Here is an 18,019-nt window from a genome sequence, read left to right as displayed (position 1 = left end):
TGCTGGATCTCTCAGCTGCGTTTGATCTCATCGCTCATCAGTTTCTCTACGATCACCTCACCACCACAGCAAACTTCTCTCCTGCAGCCAGTGACTGCATCAAATCCTTCCTAGCTGACAGATCCTCTCATGCCTCCTCACCTACGCCAGTTACCTGCGGCGTCCCCCAAGGTTCTTGCCTTTCCCCGACTCTGCATAACATCTATAAAAAAAACCTCTTCGATTACCTGGATGTCCTTGGCATCTCCTACACGAACTATGCCGATGAAACCCAAATTCTCCTCCCGCTTTCAAGCTCTAACCACCAAGACACCAGTCTACAACATCGTCCAAAACTGGATGAAAACACATGTTATGCCTAAACGACGATAAAACAGAGATTTTCATTGTTGGCTCCCCCACTACTCTCTGCAATTTGGATCCAGCCTACAATCACTTCAACATCGACAGCAACCTAATCCCCATCTCACCTGCTGCCAAAACTCTGGGTGTCTATCTAGTTGCCTCACTCGACCTCTCACGTCAAGTTAACGCCATCTCCTCCGCTGCCGCCTACATAGCCAAACTGATCAATGCCAGTAAGCCTTTCCTCTCCATACCCAATAGTCTCACAATTGCCAGAGCCATAATTGGGGCCAAGTTGGACTACTGCAATGCCCCCTTTACTGGCACTTCGGAACACAACCTGTAAAGGTTACAAAATCATCCAAAACAATTCCCTCCGACGTCACCTCGGATTTACCAAAAACACCCACATCTCAGGAGCCAGAAAAGACGCCCATTGGCTGCGGAGAGCGGATCAATACAAGATCCTCTCCAACGTTCAAAAGTGCCTCTCCGAAACTGCACCTGCCTACCTTTCTCAGCGCGTGGAAAAATACACCCCCTCTCACCCACTAAGATCCTCACACGACCACTTGCTCAAAGTGCCCAGCTTCAATCGCCAATCTGCAGGAGGCTCAAGCTTCCCTGTTGTCACCGCCAAGCTGTGGAACAATCTCCCCTTGTTCTTGAGAATGTATCCCTCCTATTGGTCCTTTAGGAGAATCTTGAACACCTTGTTTTTCGATTAAGCTCCTCGGAGTCAAGACACTATATTACTGCTGAACGTCCTGAACATACCCTTCCTACTTTCCCTGTTTACCTTTACCTGTACACACCTTCCCCTTTCCCTAACGTAACTAGCGCCTAGATACCTGAGGGGTCAGCACGCTGCTACGAATGCAAAAATAACCCAGAACAGGCAGTGACTGAGGGTAAACTATTGGACTCATTTCATTTGACGAAAATATGATTTGACATTAAAATCTGTTGTTTTGTACTCTGATCAATGTGCAATGTAATTGTAACTTTAAAACCTGCATTTCTCATCTGAAACTTATTTAGATATTTGGACTTGTGTCATGACCCATAGAACTTGCCCCTTCTGGACTTTCTGGTCCTTATCGCGACGGGGCTTGTATTCCTTGTTGCTCCCAACATGGCCGTGCCAAGTGACTTGCCTCGCACCAGCCTTCACGTCGCACATGGCACGTTCTATAAATTGGCCACGCCCCCGCGGCCCCGCACGCCTCAACGCTATCATTAGGTAGTGACTTGACGTGTGTGCTATTCGGCGAATCCACTATTCCTAGTTTCCTGGTTCCTTCTTCCTTCCTTTCACCCCTTCCCTCTAATTCTGATCCCGGAATCCTCATCCCTAGCGACCGCTACTTTTTTCCTGGACATCCTGGAACTGCGACCTTCCCCGAACTCTGAACGCGCTCTGCAGCCGGACGAGACTCGAGCGAGCCTATACAAGACCCGATCCGTCCACAAGAGGAATCCTCCCGCGGAACAGAGCAAGAAGCGATCCCAGGTGAGACGGGGGGAGATTTACGACAACTTGATTGGAATTTGACGAGGGTGAAGAAGACAAGGACTGCATTTCTAAAATAGCACAACACCCTTTGTGAGTGGTTTGTGCAGCAAAGCAGGCAGAAATGTTTAAAATCAAGCAGAATGTCTTCTGTTGTAAATCTAAACCTGTGCTGAAGGAAGATGTTAGTGAAACAATCCATTTGTGAACTTGTGCCATTTCAAGTCACATACATCAGAGGGCGATCATGGAAAAAGCCATTAAAGAACATTATCTATCTATCTATCTATCTATCTATCTATCTATCTATCTATCTATCTATCTATCTATCTATCTATCTATCTATCTCCCTCTCTCTCTCCCCTATGTTTCATAGTTTTAACACTTTTGATTACTAAAGAAATGCAGGAGATAATGATTCACTATAGGGGGCCTTTTATACAGAGTGGGGTACAAAATGAAAGCATACAGGTGCCTTTACTCTTTCATTTTATGCTCCATCTCATTGCTGTGCCTTTCCAAGCAGAATTTGCTTCTCCTCTTTGCTTTCGTCCTGTCTTGGAAGAGCACATGGCTTTATGCTTGCATGAGATTTTCATGAAGGTGTAAAAAACCAAAGGATTCCTATGGAATAACGACTTGCATTTACACCAGGTGTGTAACAGTGGATTCCCCAGGAATCCATTATAAAACGAAACCTGCAATCTTAATTTGCAGACACCATTTTACATCTACGAAGCAGAGAGTAAACGGGAAGTGTAAAGGCGATTTCGTCTTTATTTATGGGTCCTTGCCCCGCTCAAAAAGTCAAAAGCTGGTCCATCTTGCCCATGTAATCCTATGAAAGACTAACTCTGGGTTGAATGTATAAGAATATTAAGGTACCTCGGTGTCCTGAGAACGTATCTTGGTACCCAACATATCATATCGACAGTGGACATTCCGGGTGAGCCTAACTGGTAGAGTTCATGACCTTTGAACACCGAAACGACTCTCTCATACAGTTTACTTATCCATATCCCACATAACATCGTGTCATGACCCATAGAATTTGCCCCTTCTGGACTTCCTGGTCCTTATCGCGACGGGGCTTGTATTCCTTTTTACTCCCAACATGGCCGTGCCAAGTGACTTGCCTCGCACCAGCCTTCACTTCGCACACGGCACGTTCTATAAATTGGCCACGCCCCCGCGGCCCTGCACGCCTCAACGCTATCATTAGGTAGTGACTTGAGGTGTGTGCTATTCGGCGAATCCACTATTCCTAGTTTCCTGGTTCCTTCTTCCTTCCTTTCACCCCTTCCCTCTAATTCTGATACCGGAATCCTCATCCCTAGCGACCGCTACTTTTTTCCTGGACATCCTGGAACTGCGACCTTCCCCGAACTCTGAACGCGCTCTGCAGCCGGACGAGACTCGAGCGAGCCTATACAAGACCCGATCCGTCCACAAGAGGAATCCTCCCGCGGAACAGAGCAAGAAGCGATCCCAGGTGAGACGGGGGGAGATTTACGACAACTTGATTGGAATTTGACGAGGGTGAAGAAGACAAGGACTGCATTTCTAAAATAGCACAACACCCTTTGTGAGTGGTTTGTGCAGCAAAGCAGGCAGAAATGTTTAAAATCAAGCAGAATGTCTTCTGTTGTAAATCTAAACCTGTGCTGAAGGAAGATGTTAGTGAAACAATCCATTTGTGAACTTGTGCCATTTCAAGTCACATACATCAGAGGGCGATCATGGAAAAAGCCATTAAAGAACATTATCTATCTATCTATCTATCTATCTATCTATCTATCTATCTATCTATCTATCTATCTATCTATCTATCTATCTCCCTCTCTCTCTCCCCTATGTTTCATAGTTTTAACACTTTTGATTACTAAAGAAATGCAGGAGATAATGATTCACTATAGGGGGCCTTTTATACAGAGTGGGGTACAAAATGAAAGCATACAGGTGCCTTTACTCTTTCATTTTATGCTCCATCTCATTGCTGTGCCTTTCCAAGCAGAATTTGCTTCTCCTCTTTGCTTTCGTCCTGTCTTGGAAGAGCACATGGCTTTATGCTTGCATGAGATTTTCATGAAGGTGTAAAAAACCAAAGGATTCCTATGGAATAACGACTTGCATTTACACCAGGTGTGTAACAGTGGATTCCCCAGGAATCCATTATAAAACGAAACCTGCAATCTTAATTTGCAGACACCATTTTACATCTACGAAGCAGAGAGTAAACGGGAAGTGTAAAGGCGATTTCGTCTTTATTTATGGGTCCTTGCCCCGCTCAAAAAGTCAAAAGCTGGTCCATCTTGCCCATGTAATCCTATGAAAGACTAACTCTGGGTTGAATGTATAAGAATATTAAGGTACCTCGGTGTCCTGAGAACGTATCTTGGTACCCAACATATCATATCGACAGTGGACATTCCGGGTGAGCCTAACTGGTAGAGTTCATGACCTTTGAACACCGAAACGACTCTCTCATACAGTTTACTTATCCATATCCCACATAACATCGTGTCATGACCCATAGAATTTGCCCCTTCTGGACTTCCTGGTCCTTATCGCGACGGGGCTTGTATTCCTTTTTACTCCCAACATGGCCGTGCCAAGTGACTTGCCTCGCACCAGCCTTCACTTCGCACACGGCACGTTCTATAAATTGGCCACGGCCCCGCGCGTCTCAACGCTATCATTAGGTAGTGACTTGACGTGAGTGTGCTGTTTGGCGAATCCACTATTCCTAGTTTCCTGGTTCCTTCTTCCTTCCTTTCACGCCTTCCCTCTAATTCTGCTCCCGGAATCCTCAACCCTAGTGACTGCTACTTTTTTCCTGGACATCCTGGAACTGCGACCTTCCCGGAACTCTGAAAGCGCTCTGCAGCCGGACGAGACTCGAGCAAGCCTATACAAGACCCGATCCGTCCACAAGAGGAATCCTCCCGCGGAACAGAGCAAGAAGCGAACCCAGGTGAGACGGGGGGAGATTTACGACAGTTTGAGACGCCCAACGACCGACACTGATACTGCTATGGAGAAAGCAGTCCAGGACCTTATGCGTGGCATGCAAGAACTCACAACTGAAGTACAGAACTTAAAAGCTGAGAATGCATTGTTAAAGCAGCTTGTTTTGTCTCACGACCCCGCTAACAAGGACAGTGTGTTACTGGGTGGAGTGGTAGACAAATATGATGGCTCGGCAAAATCCTTATGTGGATTCCTGGATTCCTGCTTGGTGCATTTTACTTTTAAGCCCTATTATTTTTCAACTTCCAGGGCGAAGGTGGGCTTCATAATCTCGCACCTCACAGGGAACGCGTTGACCTCGGCCACTCCCTTAGTCAACTCAGGAGATGCCCTCCTGGATGATTATGATGGATTCATTCAGGCACTCAAGACTATGTTCGACCGCCCAGAACAGGTTTTTAGTGCTCAGGAATGGTTACTTGATTTCCGACAGGGATCTCAGGATATGCTAACGTACGTTACTAGATTCAAACAACTGGCCAAGGAAGCGGATTGGTCCTCAGAAGCAAATTTCACTCTATTTCGCAGGGGTCTAAACGAGGATATTAAGGACGAATTAGCCAGGGTGGCTCGTCCTAGCTCATTCCAGGCTCTTATGGATCTAGCCATGCAAATAGACTTCCGAATCCAGGAATGAAAGGCTGAAAGAAGAAAGACCAAGATACCCTTTCAAAAGAATTCCCTTGAGACTTCTGTAAAAACCGAACCTGCCCCAACCCCTGACATAGATCCGGAACCCATGCAAATAGGAGCCTTCCGTGGGTCTATTTCCCCACAAGAAAGGATGAGAAGGATCCACACAGGCCTGTGCATGTATTGTGCCTCGGATAAACACCTTGTTAGAGAATGCCCTCTAGCCCCTCCACAGCGTTCGGGAAACGCCAGCTCCCGATCCTAGATGGAGCGAGGTGTCGGGAGAGAGATGTTTGCTCCACATCAATTCCATCCTTGAACTCTCCTGGACAAAACAATTTGGTGATACTACAGGCCTTCCTATCGCCCTCCAAGAACAAGACCTATCCCATTCTGGCCTTGGTGGACTGCGGAGCTATGGGAATTTTCATTGATCAAGACTGGGTTGTTAGTCATCATATTCCGTACGAGACACGAAACACCATGCAGCCGGTGGAAGCAATTGACGGAAGACCCCTCTCTTCAGGACCCATAAGCCTGCAGACTAAAGAGATCCAACTTTCCATAAACCATCATCAAGAACGGATTACATTCAACATCATTAAGTCAGCCCATTACCCCATGGTTTTGGGTATGCCCTGGTTACAAAAGCACAATCCGTATATCAATTGGACAGCAGGATCATTATTCCTGGGCTCAGAGTTCTGTATGTCCCACTGTCTATCCCTGGATCCCTCCTCGACACCTCCTAAAGAACCACCAAGAGACCAAAAAACACCACTCATGGTTTCCAATATCATACAAGTTCCAGAGGCCTATCAGGGATATGCTGGTGTATTTTCTACTGCCATAGTCCAAGCCTTACCCCCTCAAAGGCCCGAAGACTGTGCCATAGATACAGATCCCTCAGCAGTAATTCCCTTCGGCAGAATGTTCATTCTTTCCGAACCTGAGAAAAAGGCCCTTCGGGAATACCTAGACACCAATCTTGAAAACGGCACCATAAGACCCTCGAAATCTCCAGCGGGTGCTTCGTTGTTCTTCGTTCCCAAGAACGATACCAAGGAACTCAGACCTTGCCTCGACTATCGAGGCTTAAATCAATGCACCCTCAAAGATCTGCACCCACTGCCCCTGTTCTCGGATATCCTGGAAGCTGTGAGAGGCGCCGTAATATTCACGAAGTTGGAACTCCGGGGTGCCTACCACTTAATCCGTGTCCGGGAAGGAGACGAATGGAAAACAGACTTTAGAACATCCTTGGGTCACTATGAATATCTAGTCATGCCCTTTGGACTAGCTAATGCTCTCGCAGTCTTTCAGCGTTTTATGGATAGGGTGTTCTCTGACATGTTGTTCCTCTTCGTCATTGTCTATCTGGATGACATATTGAATTTTTCCAAGGATCCTCTAAAGCATGAAGAACATGTAAAGGCAGTATTACAACGACTTCGTGAACACAAACCTTTAGCCAAACCCGAAAAATGCTTGTTTCACGTTACTTCTGTTCACTACCTAGGATTCATCCTTAGCCCAGAAGGAATTGGTATGGACCCTTCAAAAGGTAAAGGCCATACTGGCTTGGCCCGCTCCCACATCTGTGAAACAAGTTCTATCCTTCCTGGGGCTCGCCAACTTCTACCGGAAGTTTATTTCTACCTTTTCCGAGATCGTTCAGCCGATCGTTGCTCTCTTGAAGAAAGACACCCCCTTTATCTGGTCTACACCGCAAGATAAAGCATTCCAACGATTGAAGACAGAGTTCACGCAAGCCCCCATCCTGGCCCAATGTAACGCTCACCTGGCTCCCACAGAGGCGCTGGTCTGGTCTGGGTTGCTGTGGCCTCTTCAAGCGTGATGCGCAGAATTCGGACCACTGATTGAACAGGACCGCCAAATCTTGCTTGTCTGGCCCGTAGGAATATCCTTCTGCAGATGAGAAAGGGGATTAACTGTCTGCTGAATAGTGTGCTTGCTCCCCCCTTCCCCCCTTCGTTCTCCTCTGACTTCCTCCAAAACCCCCCGGTTTAAGCTCACCTTATGGTTTGGAAGGATGAACTCTCCATCCTGCTTCTGGTGCAGGGGTGCACGTTCGTCCAGTTACTTCACTGGTTTTCAGAATGGCGCTGGCAAATCCACTTGACTTTTCTGAGCGATACACCGTAAGTATGAAGATGCAAAAGTTCAAGTGTGAGCCTCCTTTTATGTTGTTTCTCCTAACCTGTGATCTGTCCTTTATTTCAGGTGCAGAACCAAGGCGATGCGTTGAGGGGTAAATTGCCGGTGGTAAAATCAGGTGAGTTAGTGATGAGGGCGACCCCTCTAAATGTCTTTATAATTCCCCAGTAATGTCTTTTGTCCTTTCCCCATAGGGGCCGGGGTGCGGTACCTGCCGAAGATGCGGCACCGACCCGAGATGTGGAATGGTTCACCAAGAAAAGCCGGTAAGTAATATAGCTGAAAATTCGGCTTTCCTCTTGTGTTCCCTTGCTCACCTTTTGTCTCTTCTTCTCTCCCCTAGGTGCAGAGATGCGGCGACTGGTGCTGAGAGCCGCAATGGAGCCGGGCGGCGTCTCGGGAACAGGTGAGTGAAGCGCGGCGCTGCAGCGAGCAACGCAGTGCTTTTAAATGGAAGTCCTCCTTCAGGAATGCTGGCGTGAAGATTCCGGATGCAGGTAAGAAGGTTGAATAAGTTCTTGGTTTTCACCTTTCTCTTCTCTTCTTTCCTTACAGGTGTTCCAGGTTCGAGGCGGGCGTGGCTGGAGTCCAGGTGCAGGAGCTGACACGGTGAGCGTTCAGCTGCTGGGATGCAGAACAACGCGAAGCACGTGTGGCTGTCCGGGCGTGGCTTAAATAGCCTTGGAAGAAGTTCCAGGTGAGTATTCTTCCACAGCCCCACCCAAGTAACAAAATAGTTCCTTCAGAAAAATAGTCCCTCCTAAGCCTCATTTGGCTTGGTTCTTCATGCAGCATGGTCTGCATCAGGTGAGTGTGCAGCATGGTCTGCTTCAGGTAAGTGCACCAAACACTTCCCCTTATGAGCCTGGCGCCTATTGCGCCAGGACTGATGTCCAATATGAGCCTGGCGCCAACGGCGCCAGGACAAAGTCCAAAGAGCCCCTATAAAGGGCCGCTGGGCTTTTACCCGGGGGCGTGATGCCTGCTCCCGGGGGTGCTGGGCCTGGCCTGGTACTCCGGGGGTAGGCATCATGACACCCAACCCGACATAAATCGCCCATTCCTAGTGGAAACGGATGCCTCTAAATACGCCATAGGAGCGGTCTTGAAACAGGAACTTGAGGATAAACTGGAACACCCCATTGCTTACCTTTCACGAACCCTGACTCCCAGCGAGACACACTATTCCGTCCTGGAGAAGTAACTGTTGGCCATCCGCCAAGCCTTCACTGAATGGCGACACCTACTTCTGGGTGTTAGATATCCAGTTCAGGTCCGCACAGACTATCGGAATCTCCAAATTCTACAGTCGTTGGAGTGCAGGAACAGTCGTCAGGCACGTTGGGCTTACTTCTTCGCCCAGTACCAATTCCAATTCACTCATGTTCCCGGATCACAAAACATGATTGCTGACGCCTTATCTCGACGTCCTGACTACGTAGCCACTGAAGACAAGGCCTATCCTAAGATGTTTCCCCACACTATCTTTGTAGCTCAAGCAGTCAACCTCCTGGAAGAAATCCGAGTGCAAACCCAGTCCTCTGACCTCTGGAAGGATATTTCAAGAAGAATCCATGGAATCTAAGAGTTAAGGAAGGATATTTATTCAAGGACAATGCACTGGTCATTCCTACGCAGAAATTACAACAAAGGATAATAAACCTCTGCCATGATACCCTTCACTCCGGTCATGGTGGTATAACTAACACCCTCCGTTTTATACAAAGACAGTTTTGGTGGCCTGGAATGAAGACCGACGTACAACAGTACATCAAGGCTTGTGCTATCTGCGGTCAAAACAAACATGATAACAAGAGACCGGCAGGTCTTCTACTGCAACCATCGCTGCCAACAAGACCATAGGAATTTATTGCTACAGACTTCATTGTGGAATTACCACCTTCCTGAGGATCCACGACCATCATGGTAACCATAGACTTGTTCATTCATATGGCTCATTTTACACCTTTGTTTAAACTACCATCCTCCTCAGAACTTGCTGGAATCTTCCTGGAACACATTTTCCGTCTTCATGGACTTCCTTCCAAGATCATATCGGACCGAGGACCTCAATACGTCTCACAATTCTGGAAACATCTGTGTCGTATTCTAGGGATCCAACGCGCTCTCTCATCAGGTTATCACCCACAAACCAACGGAGCCACGGAACGTGTAAATCAGACTCTGGAGCAATATCTTCGTTGTTTTGCCACCAAGGTTCAGGATGACTGGTCTCTCCTCATACCCCTGGCCGAGTTTGCCTACAACAATTCTGATCACTCAGCACTCCAGGTCAGCCCTTTCTATTGCAGTCAAGGTTTTCACCTGTCCGTTTTACCTTCTGTTCTTCCACATCCCACTCCAGTTCCTACTCTCGACTCATGGATTCAGACTCTCATCAACATACACAAGGAAGCCAAGGAACAATTGCAAGAGGCCCAGACACGCACTAAGCGTTATGCAGACTCCAAAAGAAGACCAGCGCCTTCTTATTCTGTTGGTGATCAAGTTTGGTTGTCCTCGAAACTATTACCACGACATCTACGGCCAAACAAATTGGCCCCTCGGTACTATGGACCATTTTCCATAAAGGAAATCATCAATCCTGTCTCATTCCGACTCAAGCTACCTGACTCCTGGAAGAGAATACACCCAGTCTTTCACACTTCCCTATTGAAACCCTACATCCAATCCACCCGAAAATCCTGTAGACCCAGTCCTGTTATTGTGGACGATCAGCTGGAATATGAAGTGTCCAGAATATGCGATTCCAGGTATAAACGGGGTCGACTTCAATACCTGGTAGAATGGAAAGGATATCCTCCTAGCGAGAGAACCTGGGAACCAGTTTCTAACTTAAATACCCCTCGATTGCTTAGAAGATTCCATCTCATTCATCCGGGCAAACCTGGTTGAACAGGTCTTCGGAGGAGGCATGCTGTCATGACCCATAGAACTTGCCCCTTCTGGACTTCCTGGTCCTTATCGCAAGGGGGCTTGTATTCCTTGTTACTCCCAACATGGCCATGCCAACTGACTTGCCTCGCACCAGCCTTCACGTCGCACACGGCACGTTCTATAAATTGGCCATGCCCCCGCGGCCCTGCGCGTCTCAACGCTATCATTAGGTAGTGACTTGACGTGTGTGTGCTGTTCGGCGAATCCACTATTCCTAGTTTCCTGGTTCCTTCTTCCTTCCTTTCACCCCTTCCCTCTAATTCTGCTCCCGGAATCCTCAACCCTAGCGACTGCTACTTTTTTCCTGGACATCCTGGAACTGCGACCTTGCCGGAACTCTGAACGTGCTCTGTAGCCGGACGAGACTCGAGCGAGCCTATACAAGACCCGATCCGTCCACAAGAGGAATCCTCCCGCGGAACAGAGCAAGAAGCGATCCCAGGTGAGACGGGGGAGATTTACGACACATCAGCTATGAAGTACTATTTGTGTGGACATTCCTTTATTGAATATTGTTAAGCTTCAGGCTTGTTTGTCTCACCTACTTAAGATGGGGCACACAAATGTATTCCAGTTTCATAGCTTAGAGAGTGGTTATGCGCTATCATCTTTCCACCTATCATGGGAGTCTGAGCAGATTCACATATTGGCGCAAAAGCTTCCAAGCACATAACAACAGGTAGTCTCCAAGGCTATTAGCTTTAATGCCCAAATATAAATGGCACAAGAGACACATTTAAATCACTTGATTCCACCTTTTAGAATATGCTGCTAATGAAAATAAAATGTCTCCCAGGCATCACTTGGATCCAGGCCCTACGCATGTGGTAACAAAATAGTGGAAATGTTGGTCCCAGGTGGCCAGGGGAAAATTGTAAAACATGTCCAATGGAGAACACAGAGTAGCCAAGAAAATGGGTGAACTATTAAAAAGATGTGGAATAATGGACAGCACTTGGGGTTGGGTGCTATGGAGAGAGGAGGAGGAGGAAAGGTTCGCTACATGAAGAAATTCTAAGTCAAAGGAAGGTTAATATTGGTTGCTGCATATGTGAACCTAATCAAACAGGTGAATTGTAAAACCATGCTCACCGGATACAGAGGGTAATGACGGGAGTTGGTTGGTATGGCTTCGGCAGAGATTAGAAATCAAGCCTCACTTGTTATTACTCCCACACCGGGGACATGGTGGGAGATCTAAATGAAGAGGAACTGGGGAGCACTTTTAGAGTTACAAGATTTCCCTTTCTGACAACCCTCACTCAGTAACACTTTAAAGTAAGTATAAGCACCTAATACAGAAGAACAGAAGAGATCATCTGTAGAGGCAGGAGGGGTCAAAGAAGGAACATCCCTATTGTCCTATAACGATGCGGAAATGTAGAAAGTATTACAGAGATATGCAGGCCTTTCAATATTTTGAAAACTTAAGAGACAGAACAACCTAAAACTTGAGGCTTAGCACCTATCTCACCTCCTGGATCTGCCGCCGTGTCACAGAATGCTCAGGGTCTCGTGTCCTGCGTTCACCTCTCCTATTACGATCTCCAGTCTGCTGTTTTTGCTTGAGGTGCCTTCACAAAATCAAGAAAGGAGAATTTATATCATTAATTTAAATTTCTTTCACCACTAGATTTTCCACGAACTTGTTTCTTTTCTAGACTCACCTCTGAAAGAATGATTAATGGGGAAAGGTTAGAGGATCAAACGTCAATCATGTCACCAACATCTTTTTTTCACAATATTCTCCAAATCTTATTGTTCCGTCAATTGTAATTACAGCCTTTTGTGAAGGCATCATGAAGTAAGAGACAGACAACAGATTCAACTTTTTAAGTAGATGTTTTATTTTCTTAAATGTCAGGATGGCGTAAGGCCTAACTTGCCTTATGCTAAGGTGGGATTTCCCTACCTAAAGAAAACTAAGGATAGTCTGTGTCAGTAAGTTCAACATAAAAGTGTCTGTGGCCAGAACCTATACTTGCTCTAACAACTAACCATATATAATGTGTAGGGATATCAGCTTCAAAAGAAATAGTGGTCAAAACAAATTTATGAGCTTCTTCCAGCACGTGGCTTAAGTTCAGCTTCCCTTCCCCAAGTTCAGAGCAATTCCAAAAAGGCCTCAGGGTTCCCTTACCCAAGAGTTCAACACAATTCACAATGTACCGGGGTTTCCAAGTCTATTGACTTTCAAAATCATTCCCATTCAACTCCTTAACCATTCAGGGTTTTCAATAGTTCACAAAGGTTCCTTTTCCTTTCTCTGTATTTCTCATGCGCAAGGAACGGTGTCAGAATGCAAGCTTCTTCACGTTTGCTTTTCCTTGGCTCTTTTCAAATAGGGGTCACTCGGTCTAGGCGCAGTTGTCAGACCACACGGTCCACCCATTATAGGTCACGCAATCGATAACCCCTGGCATTTTGTTATATTTCGGCATTATTCAGATATATCAATCAACATTGATTTCATATTGTCCTTGGCATTCTCTTGGCTTTGCCACAACGTGTATTTCACATAACTCATTCCATGGTGTTGACCTTTTTTACACCATCTTGCTTTCACTTTGCTCATAAATGTTCATCACTTACTTTGATCTGGTGCTGTATTCACATAGGCTCATCACACCCAGGGCCGGTGCTATCACTAGGCAAGGTTAGGCGCTTGCCTATATGTGGAAAAGTGAGAGCTGCAAAATGCTGCTTTAACACCTTCACATTAATTGCATAACCTTGCCTGAGATATATGACAGTGACGACGAGAAATCCCAAATGGAGGAGGCACCCCGATAACCCGGGCGGTGTCCTCCTCCTAATCTCCCCCCTCCATTAGTTGGGCCTATAATGGACTTTTGGAAGGAAAGGGGGAAGCAGGTTTTGGACACGGAGCAGTCGCCGCATCTTCAGAATTATTTCCACTAATGTGTGCAGTGTGTTTTTATGATATTGTGGAAATAAATCTGCGGCCTTTTTATGGCAAAAAACTAAGCAAGACTCATTTTACGCATTTCTGGGGGGAAAGAGGAATGAGTTATTGCTATGTAATGGGTCCGAAATGGACAGATGCACGGGTTAGCACCAGCCCTGAGTCTTTCTGCAGGCTGACTGCAGTAGCAGGCCAGGCAGCGCTGCACCTGAGCCACAGTGAAATGATTGGGGTCGGTTAAGGGTCAGGAGTGTGGGCATGGGCGTGTCAGCACTCGCTCAAGTGCTGGCAACTGCGCATTAGGCGTAACATGAATGGAGCACCGCTCGTGTCACTGCCCCCTAGATTGTCCTGACTCTGACTGAGTCAGTAAATGTGAATGCTGCAGTCTGCTGCCTGCAGACAATTGACTTCTTCTTCTTTGACCCGGCGACTGATGCGGCCTGCGTCTCTGTCAGCTGCTGCCGCCTGTGACCTGACCTGTCCTGGGCCGGCCCTGCACTAGCTGCAAGCCTGCAGTCACCTTCTGCTGTGCGTGTGCTGGCAGGCCAGCAGGCCAGTAGGCCAGACATCCTGGCGGCGGTACCCCCTGTGCTAAGAGCCGCCCTGCTGTTCTGCAGAGAGAGTGACTGACACATAGTCGGCAGGTGAGGCGCTCTAATAAAATTCAATGTATCTCTCTGTGTCTGTATGTCTATCCAACTATCCATCTACCTTTCTAGCTATCGACCGATCTCTATCTCTATGTATCTCTGTCTACCTATCCACCTTTCTAGCTGTCGACTGATCTCTATCTGACTCTCTCTCTCTTTTACCTCATTAGACCGTGCGTTTTCCATCGATTATAAATGGCACCACAGACGCCGTGTTTTGTTGTTGATTTTTTTTATGTCATTAAGGTTCCATTTTATGCTGGACTGCGCTAAAATGCATGCGATTTAGCAATCTTGCTCGGCTTTTCAATTATACAAAACATTAGCTTCACTCACTTTGCACACCTGACAAATATGCAATGTTTTTGCAAACGTAAAAGTACATTTTTTAGATAGCGCTTCATACTGGCATTTGGTACACACGGAAAAGGTGAAGCATACGGGAAGTAATTGGTCAATGGCGCACGCTGAGAGGAGACCCTACTGGCAATTACACAGGTGCAACTAGCCGCAAAGTGTGACTGCCATTAGGCTTGTTTGTTGAAATAATGATGGGTCTCCAGTGTCTAGCAGAATGCATCACGAGACATTAGCTTACAGCAGCATGGAATGTTCATGCTAGCATGAATGCATGACATTCATATTGCTTTTCAGCTTCCTGCAGGTGTATGGTGTGGGTGATTCCATGCTTCTCTCTGATAATTGACTCTCATCATGCATACTGGTCGGGTTGCAAGTCCACTGGTTTGCAGAGTGAGGCTTATATGATGGCCTTCAGTAATTAACCACCTGATTTGACATGCATTGTTTGCAGTTTGTCGTGCTCCGAAGTATGTTTACAGAGGGAGAGGGGTGTGCAGTGCATGCATTGACCCAATGCTCTCTCAAGTTGATTCCATTGACCTGCGATGGCTTCTTGCCTGTAGCATGCCACCTACCTGGGGCAGAGTAATCACAGGCACTACACTGTGCTGGTGCAGGCAAAACTATCTAGTCATCATGAACTTTGATGAAACCGTCTTAGGTGTTGACTCCATGTCCCTGGGTACACTGTCCAGGTGATTGGGCATGTGGCTTCTGCTATCTGCAGTGATTCTACCCTCTTTGGCACAAGTATGTCAACACTGAATCCATCTAGATGCAGCAGGCACTTTGGTCAGACACGGAATTGGTGTGGGGTGTGGCAATTGACGTAACATACATGGAGTCATCGTCTGGACATTTGCTACGAACACATGGTAGACGTTGCCCCCATATCATCTGTGGGGCAGTACGAATTATCTTTCTTTGGTGAGCATACGCACGTGATGTCAAATGTCTATGACAGCCAGTAGCTAGGTAGGTGGGCATTTATATAAGCAGTTTGTCTCTTTTGTGCCAATGCCAACATTATTTTTTTCAAACTGACACAGTCTGCAAATCACCTCCTGGATGTTTGTACTGCATGATTGATGTGCACTCAGCTTAAACCCCAGTCTAGACTTGTCTGATTCCCTCTAGGACACTAGGGTCTAACAGTCCATGCCTGCTTCTTACAAGGCCACAGATTCAGCTCTGGTGGTGGCTTACTGTCTTGGTGGTCAAGTACTCCCTGCAGTGATCTGTGACCATCCTGCAAACACCCCTCTGTAGGTCCCAAAAGCACTCCTCAGAACGGGAAAGAGTGTTTTCTGTGGCCACTACTGCATTCACCTTGCAGTGCGTGTCCTGTTCGTGCCGACTACTGCCGACACCATAGTTCATGCCCCCCAACCCTTTGCAATTATTAAATGTTAGTTATGCTTATCAGGGCAGGCTGGCAGTGGCTGCAGGCCCTGGCCCTCACCAAGGATGTGAGCCACCGGCACCCCCTGGTATTTTCCTTTTACCTCTATCCCCCTACCTTCATGTTTCCTCTGCTTCCCTCTTTCTTCTACCTACTTCACTCCCTATGTGCCTGCTGTCTCTTTCCTCTTCTTGCCTTCATCCGATTCCTGCATCCATACTCTCCCCTATTACTCCTTCTCTTGCCCAGCCCTACTTCCTCGCCCTCTGTTTTCAGGCTTCATTTCCCTCTACGCAGGTCCTGTACAGTCCCAGATTGCCCAGATCACGCTCCTCTTTCTCCTCTCTCTCTCTCTGTTTCCCCCAACCTTGTGTTACTGTGTCTCCTCTTACACCTTCCCTGTGCTTTCCTGCCTCTCTCCCCCAGGTCTGTCCTCTCTGGCTCTCACTCTGAGTTTCAATAAAATGGGCCCGTTTTCAGGGTTTCTGGGATAAAGGATTTGGTTTAAAGGTACCCAGGTTTAAAAATTGTTGAGTTTCTGGCCCCACTGATCTTTTAAGCTGTGGATAGCGGCTAGAGGGTGATTATATAAGCTTTGTGTATGACTGCTTCATATATGTTGCAATAAAATGAGTATTTTATGGCACACGTTAACATGTATTAATGATCAACCAATTGTGTGAACTCAGTCATATGAAATCATGAACTCACAGAGAAATCTCCCGTTAAGGAAAATCCTAAAATGCACATGTGTGGACCCCTACCTACGTTATTGTATTCCCTGTCCCTTCCTCTCCTCTTACTCATTCTTCTGCCATCCTGTCCCTCTGCTCATCCTGCTCCCTTTTTCCTCATTGTATATGGGCGCCCTTCTAAATTTTCCCTCATGCTGCATCCTCTGCCTTCCTACTCCTTCTGACTCGCCATAAGTGTCTCTGTGCCCTTCCCACTCTTTTCTCCTGCTCCATTATCTACTGTCTTACTACCCTTACTCCTTTCTCCTGCTCCTTGTCTTACTTCTTCTAAGCTTGCTTGCCTCTTTACTCTTACACCATCCCTTTCCTCTGATTCTTTACTCTTCCCCAACCTTCAAACTCTAACTATACCTCTGCCCTCCTTTCCCTTTGCTCTTACGCCTCCTTCTTGTACCTTACTCCTCCCCTCCTGTTTCCACTATCCTGTGCCTCCCTCAGCCATCCCCATCCTGTTGATTCCCATCCTTGCCATTTCGCTCTTCCTCTTCCCACTTGTCCTTTTCCCTTTCAGCCTGCCTCTTTTCTGCTCCTCTTCGCCCCACCAGGTTGTGGGCTATGGTATTTCCTGTGCCCAATTAACTGACTAAAGAGCTATCCAGATTGTCATATCCACTGGCCATATTGTCCACTGGCCATATAGTGCAATCAGGGAGACCACCACTGTTTCTCCCTCCAACGCTTCTGCTGCTTTGCAGCACAGCAGCACATCTGTGCATAGTTCCTCCACAAGCACTCTCACAAAGACGCGGTGCATGTCATAGGATACATGATCATGGACATGAACCTGCCTCAGAGTGGAATCTGTCTCTTATTGTCATAGGCAGATATTCTCACATGAGATGAGGGAGTTGTGCTGAAATGTGGTCACCAGGAATATTATTGATGGGTGTCTTTTTGTTGATGTTTTCAGACTGTCACAAGGTTTACAGAGATCAATTGAAAACTCCAGTCAACCACATGTGCAGGAATCATAATCTTTATTTTGGGTATTGTTACTCTTATAGATAAAAATAATAAAAAGGCTGAAAATCCTGAAAGCTTAATGGTCAGCGTAGCTTTTCCAAAAGGCCTGTATTCTTCCCTACCCTGGGCTATGGTCCCATCCAATTGATTACACATGTAGCCTTTGGGTGTAAGCAAGCAAAGTGTCCCTAAGCAACAGTCTGAGTCTTGGCTCCTTCCCAGTTGCTTGACAGGACACAGGCAGACATTTCTTTAAATGATAGATTTAAAAGCATGCACGAAATGAAAATGCAAAGAAAC

General features: G+C 46.8%; 1 protein-coding gene across 3 annotated transcripts in view; it reads right to left on the bottom strand.

The window, feature by feature from the left end:
* Nucleotides 1–18,019, bottom strand: part of EME2 (essential meiotic structure-specific endonuclease subunit 2) — a 476,808-nt gene that overhangs the window by 79,097 nt on the left and 379,692 nt on the right. For all 3 annotated transcript variants that reach the window (XM_069646994.1, XM_069646995.1, XM_069646996.1), the window contains one exon: nucleotides 12,132–12,231. In XM_069646994.1, the coding sequence (XP_069503095.1) occupies nucleotides 12,132–12,231 (100 nt within the window). The remainder of the gene's footprint in view (nucleotides 1–12,131; nucleotides 12,232–18,019) is intronic.

This window comes from Ambystoma mexicanum, chromosome 2q, assembly GCF_040938575.1.
Source record: "Ambystoma mexicanum isolate Mex_15411 chromosome 2q, UKY_AmexF1_1, whole genome shotgun sequence".
NCBI classification, from domain to species: domain Eukaryota; kingdom Metazoa; phylum Chordata; class Amphibia; order Caudata; family Ambystomatidae; genus Ambystoma; species Ambystoma mexicanum.
Note: the sequence above shows the minus strand (reverse complement) of the source record. Positions and strands in the feature narration are given on the sequence as shown.